The sequence below is a fragment of the Hypanus sabinus genome, chromosome 5, assembly GCF_030144855.1.
Source record: "Hypanus sabinus isolate sHypSab1 chromosome 5, sHypSab1.hap1, whole genome shotgun sequence".
In the NCBI taxonomy this organism is placed as follows: Eukaryota; Metazoa; Chordata; class Chondrichthyes; order Myliobatiformes; family Dasyatidae; genus Hypanus; species Hypanus sabinus.
In genome coordinates this window covers 113,145,944-113,159,902 of record NC_082710.1, presented here as the reverse complement: position 1 = coordinate 113,159,902, position 13,959 = coordinate 113,145,944, and the positions used below count along the sequence as shown (strand labels likewise).

At 40.3% G+C, this 13,959-nt stretch overlaps 1 protein-coding gene across 1 annotated transcript in view; it reads left to right on the top strand.

Annotated features, from left to right (window-relative positions):
- Positions 1-13,959, top strand: part of LOC132394339 (glypican-6-like) — a 763,171-nt gene that overhangs the window by 439,650 nt on the left and 309,562 nt on the right. Inside the window, exon 3 of the mRNA XM_059970365.1 lies at positions 4,168-4,559. Within this exon, the coding sequence (XP_059826348.1) occupies positions 4,168-4,559 (392 nt within the window). The remainder of the gene's footprint in view (positions 1-4,167; positions 4,560-13,959) is intronic.

Below are 13,959 nucleotides of genomic sequence, written 5' to 3'. Positions count from 1 at the left end.
TATTTGGGTAATAATTTCTGATAATATGAAAAGTGCTCATGTTAATTGCTGTACTTCAAGAGAATGCAAAATATCTATAGCCAGAGTCTTTGTTTTCCACAGTGATTGATTTGACGATGGAAGATGCTTGATTTAACCATCAATGCATTTAATTTGATACAGTCTTTTTGCACGTTTGATAAGCACTGGACAAGCTTATAGCACTCTTAAAAGTCGTTCTTCCTATTTAATTCCTCAACTTGTCACTATTGGAGTGGAGGAATTCAATAGGAAGCAGGACTGGTTTGCAGGTAGGACCTCAAGAATTAGATTCAGGCAAAGGGGAGGGCAAGGCGGTGTCAAAGATTGATGGTGGTCAGTGGTGATCTGACCGTGTGAGGTGCAGTAAGTTTTTATCTGCAGTGTGTCGCCAGTGTTTCAGTCTGTGTCATAGGTGGTTTAACCGTGTGTGTCTCTTGTGCTCTATGAAGACCAGCATGTTTGTAAGTAGTCTTTGCTCGTGTAAATGGAGGTCATGTAAATAGCATGCAGGTGTGCTTCATGGGTCATTAGTCCATTATGCATATCCACAGCATGAGAACTTTGAAGGAAAATTACAGATTTTGCCATCAATTCTCTAAGCCCTACTTTCTTTTATGAAAATTTGTACGCGGATCTGTATGTTGCATGGGAATAATGTGCTGTGCAGTAGAAAATCAGGGCATGTTGTTTCCATTAGAGTAAGAAACATAACTTAATTTAAATTTTTATTATCTTCCAAGTAGATAATTTAGATTGTTTATAGATCACCCTGTGTAGTTTGTTGCCAGAGTTTCACTTAGGGGGCTTTGCTTCATTAAGTTCACACTTCAGTAAAATCGGGAGAAGTCATAGACAGCAACATCTGCAAAAGATCCCTGAATCCCAGCAAACATTCCGCACTGTTGTATGTGACAACAGGGAGTGGTTTAGAGCTTAGTTTGAAAAGTTAAGGCAAATATCAATAACTTCTGACATTTAGTGCAAACAAGTATTTATAAATTAAAGGGTCTCAGATACCTAAATGATCCACAGGCTTAAAAATGCAATTCTTAGTCAAGGATTTATAGATTTTCTGGCTTTCGTACCTGTCATATTAAATTGAATTTTTGTTGAAATATACACAAGTTTATTGTAAGGCAGCTGCAGTCTCCGATTTTCCCAAGGATCCTCCATTCTAATGTTGGGTGATCTGAGGCAGAATGTTTTAATGTTTTACTGCCTTCTTTCCTCATTGTCTCCACACTCTCTGCTCCCATCCAAAGTGATTTTTTTCGGAAAGAAGTTTTCTATGAAGACCAGCTAGTATGTCAGGGTCCTACTGTCAGTGAGGTCAGGCCCATCGTTCTCAACGCCAGGAACAGGTAGTGATTACATACTCCACCTCTAGGGCCAGCTTGATGCAGCCACTTATAAAGGTGGCCACTCGGGTACATTCTACCTTTTACCTCCACCACTCCCGCACCTTTGCTGGAAATCTGTACAGCACAGCCCGAAGGGCATGATCTGTTCTGGATCTCCAGATGAAAAGGAAGTTGACTTGAGCAACTGCCGTGAAGCAGGAGCAAGGTATGGGCCACAGCCGTGCTATGTGCAGTAACAGTAAGAACACCTTGCCCCTGATAACCAGGTTCTTGCCTACCATCGAGTGAGATCTTTGTTTCTGTAGCCCCATTTTCTAATTCAGCCTGTTCATCTGCACCAAGCAATTCTTGCCTACAGACCAGATTCCCCACACCTCTGGGTATTCAGACTTCACAGTGAAAGGATTATAGTACTCATCCAGCAATTGCCAAAGGACATGACCTAACTCTTGCTGTGATTGACTGTGGCTCCCAGGGTCAAACTGATCCATGTTGCTGATCAGCCTGTGGTCTCACTGTTGACAGTGTGCCAGCTCCCAAGCCTGGCAAGAGCACAGTTGTCTCCATTCAAATGAGGAGACGTCGCTTCCTGGAAAAAAGGTTGTATTTATAGCTTATTGTTTAACTTCAGTTTTAATTATCTTAATTGATTTTTAATTTATGGGTGTGTTTATATAAATTGATCGGATATCCCTTGATTCTGAAGAAAAGACTTCCCATACTTCAGCTTCTATTTGCCTCCGCATGCCTCGCCTTCACCTTTGCCTCCTCATCCTCCCACCACCACTCACCTCGTCTTGCCTCGGCACCTCTCCATTGGTGGTGGTGATTGTTAGTAATAAAGTGTTTAGTAATTCTCTTTGTTTTGACTTTCGCCACCAGTTAGGCTACATCCACACTACGCCGGATAAATCCGTAACTGAAGCTTTTTCTCTTCATTTTTACCCTCCGTCCACACTAAAATGGCATTTTCCTCTCCTGAAACCAGAGCTTTTAAAAAAACGCTTTCCAGGGTGGGCATTTTTGAAAACGCTGCTTGGGCAGATCAGTGTGGACGGGGTAACCAAAGACTTCTGAAAACACTATCAGTTGGCAGTGCGCTATTTCATTGTTTTCTTGAACGCAACCTAACAATTTCAGAACAGACAGCAATGAGACTGAAGCCAAAAGAGTTAGAAATGTACTCACCAAATACTCTGACCCATAACTTACTGAATAAATAAGTATACTGTACTTACTTTGCCGTTTTCTGTCTTTGCTCGTATGAAGGTGGTTTACCTATTTATGCAAGTACTTCTCTGACAATAGATGTGTTACAGCCTAATGTAACATTGTATGGAAATACAAGATAACACTGATGCAGACATGCTTTATACATTTAACAAGGTGCTTTATTAATGCAACAGAGTTAGTCAGTTTTTCAATGTTCGTCATCAGCCAGGTCAATCTGTCTGTGATCTCCCTGTCGGTTGCCACCGTACGTTCCAGTGTTTGTTTTTTTTTAGTTCTAAGTTCTCCTGCGCGAGAGCCAACAGCTGCCCGTCGTTTTAAGTTTTTCTGCTCTGTATCTACACAAACACGCACTTTCACAGCGAGATTCAACACCAAACCTGTCGCTTGTTTTCGGTAGATGTGTCCTGCGCCTGCATAGTAGGAGGAGATTCGCTGAAATCTCCGTTTCAGTGTGGATAGAGATATTTTCAAAAATACATAGTGTGGACGCCTATCGTTTTTACACGAAACTAGCGTTTTCAAAGTTATTTGGTCTAGTGTGGATGTAGACTTAGTAGTCGCGAGGCATCACCAGCATCATTTTACACCATTTTAATCTTTCTGTAAGTGCTGACATGCTCATTACGCTGAATCATTCTTACTGATTCAGGCAGGAAATAGGATTCCATCCAAATTTGTCAGCTCTTAGAAGATAATGGAGAATGTGAGGATCACAATTAGCTTATCTTTCGACTGTTACAGAAGTATTTCCAATGGCAAGTTGTGGTACTATCACAAGAGCTGTTTTTAAAATGGTATTTCAGATTACAGTAGCATCCACTCATCAGAAAGTCCAGCTTCACTGGACTTAGATAAGGCAAACACTGTTCAGTAGTTGAAATGGTCACTAGTTCAATCAAAAGAATAAGGATGCAGTACAGAAACTTTAACCTGGAAAGATTGGTAGCCTTATTGTTAACCATCTTAAAGTATTCTCTGAGAAATGAACTGCCCCCTCCAATTCATTTATTTTATCTGTAACTTTAGGTCTGCATTGTTTGATCCAAATGGAATGCCAAAATGGTTGTGGTTATCCACAAGTGAGACCTTGGTAACCACACTCAGTATTCCACTGATGTTAACGTCAGTGCTTAGTGAAACTGCGTCAGGAATTATCGCCTGATCTGTGCAACAATTTGCTGCTTGTCTAGCTTTAAGAATATTTCTTGGAAACTGACAATCATGCTGGTCTGCATTAAAATAACCTTTACATCACATGATTAAAACCATCACATGAATCATATCATAGATATTAAAGAACGCATTTGATATTAGCATCCTCAAACATGGCATGTACCTGAGAAAATAGATTCTGTACAGTACATTTTTCATGGTTGAAGAGTTGTAAATGGGGTTGTTGTTTTAACTGATACCCTTGTGATTAGTTTATAGCATGAATTCAAACATGAATTTTCAAATTACTGATATTTTAATACTTCAAATATTGATATTTGATTAAGACTGTTAAGTTTTTATATGAATATCTAATCCCTTTCTGTCCTTATTTTTGCAGAGTTTTTCAGAGAACTTTTGGAAAATTCAGAGAAGTCACTGAATGACATGTTTATACGGACATATGGCCAATTATACATGCAAAATTCTGAAGTGTTTCAAGATCTCTTCACAGAACTAAAACGCTACTACACAGGTGGCAATGTAAATCTGGAGGAAATGCTCAATGATTTCTGGGCCCATTTACTGGAACGAATGTTCCAGCTAGTAAACCCCCAATACCATTTCACAGAGGACTACCTCGAATGCATCAGCAAATATACTGACCAGCTCAAGCCATTTGGAGACGTGCCTCGAAAGCTGAAAATACAGGTGACAAGGGCTTTTATCGCAGCTCGGACCTTTGTACAGGGTTTGACTGTTGGCAGGGAAGTTGCCAACAGAGTATCAAAGGTAAGATATATATTCCTCTTATTCACTACTGCACGTACCGTTCTCAATGAATGCTGCCACAATACTGTTAAGCAGGAATTGAAAGTGTGTACGTTTAAGCTGTTACTATACGAATACACATTTTGGTATAGATGAAAGAAAATCTAAAGATGGGTAGGACAGCAGCAGGTCAGGTTATAATATGGCATGAAATTTGAAAATGTCTAAAATTACATACAGATTCAGGCCATTGAGCTCAACCAATCCATTGGCAACCATCCATTGAGTTAGATTTCTGGTATTGCACTTTTTCATCCTCTTGAAATGTACCTTCTGGAAGTTAAATGAAGATTCTGCTTAATGTGATAGATCAACCATTATTTCTCCCTATTCACTAAAATGGTCAATATTAAATTTTCAATGCAGAGACTAATAATATTGAATCTGTGTTAACGTGATAAATCAGTATATAAAAGTAAGCAATTCTTTACAATTAATGTTGTTTTCCACTGTGTAATTTTTTTCCCTGAAGAGATGGATCCTTTCCTCTTCCTGTCTGTTAAGTTCTGTTAATCAACAGTAATGCCTTTTCGGTTAAAAAAAGGAGAAAGACAAGGGTGGCAAGGGATGTCCTTTCACAGTTGACCGTTTAAACCCATGAAGGAATTGCACAGAATCTAATGAATGTTGGGTTTATTTTCGCTGTCTGCCCAGGGACGATGTGAGGTCACCTGAATAACTAGCAGGACAAATTTATCTTTTTTTTTGTTTATAGTATACAAAGATTGTTGGCTTTGTATGGTGGAAGTATTTGGATATTTTGGATTTCTTTTAAATAAAATTAGCTAAAATGTAAGAATAAATCTCCCTCTGATGGAATAAATAATTCCCCTGAGATAAGGAATGCAAAGAGGAATGGTGTGTAGTTTATTGTTTCTCTCTATTTGGGTACTTTGTCTCCTCCAGTCTGCCTTGTATGATTCCATAGGAACGAGTGTTATCAATTGCTCAACAGTCCCAGTGTACTCCTGTCGAGAGTGCTTCTCTGTAGTTTCAGAATGTCAACAAGCCTAGCTGGAAACTATACACACGCAAGTACAAGACAAAAAGCAAAGGACAACTTATCTGTCAACAAGTAAAACAGGCTCTTGGGATAATAATATAAAATTGAGTCTGTCTTGAAATAGAGATTACCATTTGGTGAGGCTGAATGTGGAAGTAAAGTAATCGAAAAAAATATTGCATCTGCTCTCCATTGCGGTTCACTTCCCAGTTGCATAACAAGCAGAAATTTGTGTTTTGTTTTTTCCTGCTATCTTCTGTGAACTTATTTCTAATCTGAAGCCAAAGGAGCATATCAACAGCCTTGCTTGCAATGAGAGATAAAACAGTGGAGTTGGAGTTCAGCGTATTTCGACATGTTTCTCAATTAGGCTGACAATTAATTTTTTTTATAAAACTTCAGTCAATATATTGAAAATTAATCTGCAATATGTCAGTTTTTCTGCTAAATATATGATAAATGTATTGATCAGCTACATACATTTTAACTGAATTACAGAGGGTAATTCTCTGCTGTAACCTTGCCCAAGGTTTAACAGATTCAGAACAAAGGGCAACATAAAATGTAAGCGGTGAGAATTGGCATAGAAGATGTCATCGATTCATAACATTGTGGAAATGTTATAGCACAGAAAGTAGCTATTCAGTCCCTTGAATTTAGGTCAATTTCATCAAACCCATTCATCTTTTTTTATCCCATAACCACCAAATTGTTCTCTCTCCAGTGCTTATTGATATAAAAGAACTGTTAATTGATAAAAAAAAACATACATAAACCTTCATTTAAGGTTTTACAAAAGCTTACCAGTAAATTGGCGGAGGGTGATCCTACAAAGGATTGTGAGGGCTACCAAGAGGGTCATCACCGTCTCTCTTCCACCCATTTGAGCAATTTATCAGGAGCACAGCATACACCGGGCCCTTAACGTTGTTAATGATCCCTCCCCTCTTTGACTCTCTACATGAGGCAGGCGATCAATAACTGTTAGGATGGGAAACAGCTTCTTCTCTCAGACTGTGAGACAACTGAGCAACCTGCCACCACCCAGGTCCCATCAGGATGAAGTGCCAGTAGCGTTATATTGTTTACTTTTTAACTTGTATCGTAAATGCACCTTATTATTTGTTAATTTATTTGTTGTAACATTACCTTATGGGTGAGTTCTCTGTACTGTGTTGTGCACCTTGATCCAGAGGAATATTAATACAGGAAGGATATCAATAAGGTTGAAAGAGTGCAGAGAAGGTTTACAAGGATGTTGCTGGGACTTGAGAAACTGAGTTACTGAGAAAGGTTGAATAGGTTAGGACTTTATTCCCTGGAGTGTAGAAGAATGAGGGAAGACTTGATAGGGATATATAGAATTATGATGGGTATAGATAGACTAAATGCAAGCAGGCTTTTTCCACTGAGGCTAGGGGAGAAAAAAACCAGAGGACATGGGTTAAGGTTGAAAGGGGAAAAGTTTAAAGCAAACATTAGGGGGGGCTTCTTCGCACAGAGAGTGGTGGGAGTGTGGAATGAGGTGCCAGATGAAGTGGTAAATGCGGGCTCACTTTTAACATTTAAGAAAAACTTGGACAGGTGCATGCATGAGAGGTGTATGGAGGGATATGGTCCAGTTGCAAGTCAGTGGAACTAGGTAAGAAAAATGGTTCGGCACAGCCAAAAAGGGCCAAAATCCTGTTTCTGTGCTGTAATGTTCTATGGAATGTCAGCAATATGGTTAAATGACAGTAAACTGAACTTGAACTTCGTGTGACTGCACTTTCATGTCCGGCCATGGCCAGAATGAAGATGCGAGGCTAGATTCATTGTAACACATATATTTCTTCTTCTTCTTCTTCCTCTTCTTCTTCCAGTTTATACGCATCTGGGTGTATTACTGCCCTCCGCAGGATGTATAATTCGTTACAGAGTTTCAAGATTTGAGTATACACTAGTCACATGTAGAAACAGAATAATAAACTCTTCAATCAGATAGTGGTTTTCTTGATGGCCAAACAAAGATTTAACGGAGAAACAAAATACATTTAAGTCAGACAGCCTCTTGAACAATATGCTTCTCTCAATTTTATATCGATTACAACTCAGCAAAACTTGATGAACTGTCACATAATCCAGTAGGATGTCTTCCTATTATCTTTAAGTAATAGTTTAGCCCACAATGCCTCAACCTAAGTCTTGTTAATTTCACAAATATCTCTATGATTTAAAGAGTAATAGTCTGAGACCTTTTTAACTAGTGGGTGACTAGAAAAGAAATGCCTTCCCTTTAATTCATTTTGCCAATCCTCCTGCCATTGTTTCTCTACCTTTGATGAAGGTGTATACCTTTATACCTTTGATATATTTGATGTCTGATGAAGCGTCCTGATGAAGGGTTTAGGCGTGAAATATTGATTCTTTATTCCCTGTCATAGACGCTGCCTGATTTGCTGAGTTCCTCCAGAGTTTTCTATGTGTTCCCCTGGATTAGCAACGTCTGCATAAACTCCAGTGTTTAGGCTAGGTTCACTGTTTTCATCCTCTTGGCTGACAAGGAACTCTAGAACTGCAGCTAGCCAGCAGCTACTGGTGAGATAGCAGCCCTTTCTTTAAAGTGATACTCTACAACTAGTACAAGTAACTTAACTGTGTCTGTAGTTATAACAATCCAGTTTAATTAATAATACTATTTCTAATTATTTGCAATAATATTATTTCCTTTTTTCTTTGCATATAATTGTCATATTAAAATCTTTAACTTGGATAACCTATTTTAAAACTTACTCTACTATTGTATCTTACTTTTAACATCATAGACTTGAATATACTTATGCAAGTTTGTTGTGTTGGTGTTGTGCTTATTATGATCAGAGACTACTGAGACTACTGTAATTTATATAATTGTAGTAGTAGTTGTTGGTACTGCTGCCCTCTGAGGTATAGGCTGGAGGTAGATTTTGCTCTGCTTTATCTGCTCCTTCATTTCAATCACAGTGGTATATAACCCGGGAATCTCAGTTTTAGTAATAGCTTGGATATTAAAATGTGAAGTTTGAATCTCCTTCAACATTTAACGTGTTATTAGGACAATACACATTCTATTCATCAGATCTTCACAGTGTTTCAGCAAAAGGGAAATGAGGCACAGAGGATATAAACAAGTGGGATTTGCTCCTTTTGTACATTGAGCCCTGTACATGTGATGCTTTATATCAGCCTGGCTTACTCCAACATTACCAAAATTTTCATGTCCATTTGTAACCAAATGTTTGGATGCGTCCTCAACGAGGGTTTTATTGTCTCTAAAGTTAAATATCCATTTATCCCATCATTCTAATTTAAATTTATTTTGTCCCCCTCCATATTATTTCCTTCCTGCTAGCTTCTTTTGTAATACTGAGTTATTAGTTCAACCATTTTTTCTTATTACCAGCAAGTTATCCTGTTCCTAATGAACTGATATTCATTTATTTATGCCTCATTGAATACTTTCCAACTTATTTAATGTTTGTTGTTTCTCTGTGGCTGTTCCCCTTCAATGGGAAGTCTGTCACTTTGGAAACTGTTGAGGGGTGGGGGTCTACCAGGGGAAAGCCACAATGGCCAGGTCTCTGGAACTGAGTCTGGTCCTGTGGTTCTGAAGGGAAGTGGGGAAAAGAGGGCTGCAGTGGTGACAGGGGATTCTATGAGATTCTGTGGAAGCAATACAGATACCCAGATGGTATGTTGCCCTACAGGTGCCAGGGTCATGATGTCTCGGTACAGCATTCGAAAGGGGGAGGGTGAGCAGTCAGAAGTCTTCCAGTGATGTAGGTAGGAAAGGCAAGGAGATCCTGAAGGATGAATTTGGGGGCCTAGGTGGAAAGCAGAAAAGCGGGTCCTCCTGGCTGGTAATCTCTGGATTGCCGCCTGTGCCATGCACCACTCAGGGTAAGGGTGCGATGACTTGGCAGCTGAATGCATGGCTGCGGAACTGGTGCAAGGGGCAGGGTTTCAGACTCCTCGATCATTGGGATCTCTTGTGGGGAAGGCACGACCTGTACAAAAGTGACGAGTTACACCCGAACCTGAGAGGGGGGCCAATATCCTTGAAGGCAGGTTTGCTAGAACTTTTGGGGAGGGCTTAAACTGATTGAGCAGAAGGATGGAACGCTGAGTGATAGGGGTGCGGATGGGGCAGTTGGTATACAAGCAGAGGCAGTGTGGTAGTGAGACTTAACAGGAAGGACAGGCAGATGTTAGGGCAAAAATGCACTCAGTGAAATGACCTGCAGTGTAATTGCGGAGAAAATTGAAAAGGGTGACGAATGTAGGATTGAAGGTGTGGTAGTTGAATGCATGCATTATATGACATAAGGTAGATTATCTTGTAGTGTCGTTAGATTGGCAGATATGACGTTGTCGGCATCACTAAGTCGTGGCTGAAAGAAGATCATAGTTGGGAGCTTTAAAGTCCAAGCATACACATTATGTTGAAAGGACAGGCAGGTAGAGAGTGGGGGTTGCATGGCTCTGTTGGTAATAATTAAATCAAATCCTTAGAAAAGGCGACATCAGATCGGAAGATGTAGCATTGCTGTGGGTAGAGTTATGGAACTGCAAAGATAAAATGTCTCTGTTTGGAGTTATTTACCGGGCTCTGAACAGTAGCCAGGATGTGGGCTTCAAATTACAATGGGAGATAGAAAATGCATGTTCAAAGGGCATTGTTACAATAGTCATGGGGGATTTTGATACGCAGTTAGATTGAAAAAATCAGGTTGGTGCTGATTTTGAAACCTAAGAGAGAATTTGTGGATGGCTTTTTAGAGCAGCTTCTGGTTGAGCCCACTAGAGGATCAGTTTTTCTGGGCTGGGTGTTGTGTAATGAACACAATTTCATGAGGAACCCTAATGAAGCAGTGATCCCTGCAATTTGAGAGGGAGAAGCTAAATCAGATGTCTCCATATTCAAAGGATTCAAAGTACATTTATTATCAAAGTATCTATGCAGTATACAGCCTGAGACTTGTCCTCTCAACAGACAGCCACGAAACAAAGAAAACCAGAGAACCTGTTCAAAGAAAAAGCATCATGCCAACTCATACGCAAAAAAAACCAAATTGTGCTAAGGAGGAATGAGTGAAAACCTAGAAAGTAAAACACAAAATCAGAGTCCATATTCAGTTCAGCTCATTTGCCATTTGTGTGATTTGCTTTTTGTGTAATGGGTGGGTTTTTGTTTTTGTTGTTGGCTTTTTTTGTGTTTGGGAGTGTTTTTTTTCTTTGAACAGGCTTAGGGCTTTCTTTGTTTCGTGGCTGGATAAGATGAATCTCAGCATACATATTTTGATAATAAATGTAATTTGAATCTTTTAAATTTTGATACATCTTACTTCAGCTTCTCCCTCGCAAATTGCAGGATAAGTTCACTATTACAGTGGAGTAAAGGGAATTACAGAGGGATGGTAGAGGAGCTGGCCAAAGTTGATTAGAAGGGGACACTAGCAGGGATGGTGGCAGAGTAGCAATGGCTGTAGTTTCTGGGAGTAATTCAGAAGGCACAAGATAGATACATCTAAAGAGGAAGTATTCTAAAGGCAGAAAGACACAACCGTGGCTTACAAGGGAAGCCAAAGCCAACATAAAAACAAAAGAGATGGCACATAATGGGAAGGTAGAGAATAGGGAGGCTTTTAAAAACCAACAAAAGGCAACAAAAAAGCCATGAGGAGGGGAAATGTAAAATATGAAGCTAAGCTTGCCAATAACATCTAAGAGGATATCAGAAGTTTATCTTTTCAAATATGTAAAGGGTGAAAGAGAGGCAACAGTAGGTATCGAACAGCTGAAAAACAACACTGGAGAGGTAGAAATGGGGCCAAGGAAATGGTGGATGAGCTGAATAAGTAATTCAGTAATAAGTAACAAGCAATATGTCAGATGTTCAAGAGTGTCAGGAGGCAGAAGTGAGTGCATTTGTTATTATGAGGGAGGAGGTACTTGGGAAGCTGATAGGTCTGAAGGTAGAGAAGTCACCTGGACCAGATGGACTACACCCCAGGGTCCTGAACGAGGTAGTTGAAGAGACTGTGGAGGCATTTGTAATGATCTTTCATGAATCTTTAGATTTGGCCATGGTGTCAGTGGATTGGAAAATTGCGAATGTCACTCCACTCTTCAGGAAGGGGGGAGGGGTAAAAGAAAGGAAATTATAGGCCAGTTAGCCTGAGCTCAGTGGTTGGGAAGATGTTGGAGTCAAATGTTAAGGATGAGGTTTTTCAGGTACTTGGAGGTACTTGGTAAAATGTCTGCATGGTTTTCTTAAGGGAAAATCTTGTCTGGCAAATCTGTTGGAATTCTTCGAGGAAATAACAAGCAGGATAGGCAAAGGAGAATTGGTCTATATTGTGTACCTGGATTCTTAAAATGCTTCTGACAAGTTGCCACACCTGAGGTTGCTTAGCAAGATACTTGCCACAGTTTTACAGGAAAGATACAAGCATGGATAAAACATTGGCTGATTGGCAGGAGACAAAGAGTGGGAATAAAAGGAGCCTTCTCTGGTTGAATGCTGGTGACTAGTGGTGTTCCAGAGGGGTCAGTGTTGGGACCACTTCTTTTAAAATTGTATGGCAATGATTTGGATTTCAGAATAGATGGCCTTGTGGCCTGTTTTGAGGACAATACTGTTACGAATCCCGTAACTGGAGAACTTACCAGCAAAGATAGAGAGGTCCGTTGAAGTCTGATGTCACTATTTTCAAACATTTTATTTATAAAGGGACACAAAAGTAGGGTTAATACATACATTCAGATAGTGCACATCGTCAACACTCAATCTAAAGCGCGGGTATAGTAATAATCATCATTAAGAAGTGAGCTCTGCTGTTGTCTAGGGGTTAATAGATTGTCCGTTGGAAATATAAAAGTCACTCAGAAGTCTGCAGGCCTCAGCCCTTTGAAAATCGCTGGGTTTCACGTGGGGCGACCGAGAGAGAGAGAGAGAGAGAGAGAGAGAGAGAGAGAGAGAGAGATTGGGGAGAAGAGGAAGAACTTGCCGAGTCTTGATGAGGCTTCCGTGAAATCGGTAGGGGGGAGCGTTGGTTTCCTCTCCCCGATGTTAGTTAAAAGTGGTTTTCTGTGATTCCAGCCACAAATTCCAATCCCGGAATCTAACGCACGTGGCTTCCTTCAGAATGGCTTCCCACTGCTGCGGGATCACTCTCTCGTGTCTTCTTGGTGCATCTGAGGGGGCTGTCCCCCTGAGACTCCCCTTTATACTTCCTCACGGGGTCGCAGGTGTCAATCAGGTTGGGATGATGCAATCTCTCTCTCAACCAGCCCGAGGGCTTTTCACGTGGTCTCCATGAGACAATAGTCACTGTCGTCTTATTCTGTATCCCGGGTGGGACGTGCAATTTGGCACATTTCTCTCTCTCTCTCCTACTGGGTCTACTGCTCCCCCCCCCCCCTTTTACGGGTGCTCTTGCGATTCTCACAAAGGAGGGGGCTGGGATCATAACAATACAAAGATAGGTGGAGAGGCAAGTAATGTTGAGGATGCAGAAGGACTTAGACAGATTGGGAGAATGAACAAAGTGGTAGATGGGAATATAATTTAGGGAGGAGTATGGTCTTGCACTTTGATAGAAGGGAGAAAAGCATAGACTATTTTCTAAACAGGGCGAAAATTAAAAAATCGGAGGTACAAAGCAACTTGGGAGTACTCATGCAGGATTCCCTAAAGGTTGATTTGCAATTTGAACCGGTGATGGGGAAGGCAAGTGCAATGTTAGCATTCATTTTGAGGCAACTATAATTTAAAAACAAGGATGTATAAGGCATTGGTGAGACCTCGCAGATTATTTTGAACAGTTTTGGAACTCTTATCCAAGGAAAGATGTTCTAACGTTGGAGAGGATTGAATGGAGGTTCATGAAAATGTTTTCAGGGTTGAAAGGTGTTTCCTATGAGGAGCGTTTGATGGCTCTGGGTCTGTACTCACTGGCATTTAGAAGAATGAGGGATCTCATTGAAAGCTATCGAATTTTGAAAAGCGTCAATAGAGTGGATGTTTCCTTTAGTGGAGGAGCCTAAAATCACAACCTCAGAATAAAGAGATAGCCATTTAGAATAGAGATGAAGGGGGAATTTCTTTAGCTCGAGGCTTGTGAATCTGTAGAATTTTTTGCCACAAGCGGCTGTGTAGGCCAGGTGTATTTAAAGTGGAGGATGTTAGAATCTTGATATGTTGGGGTGTGAAAGGTTATGGGGAGAAGGCAGGAAAATAAGGTTGAGAGGGAACTGGGTCAGCCATAATAAATTGGTGGAGCATACTTGATGGGCTGAATGGCCTAATTCTTCTCCATTGTCTTATGGTCTTATTAT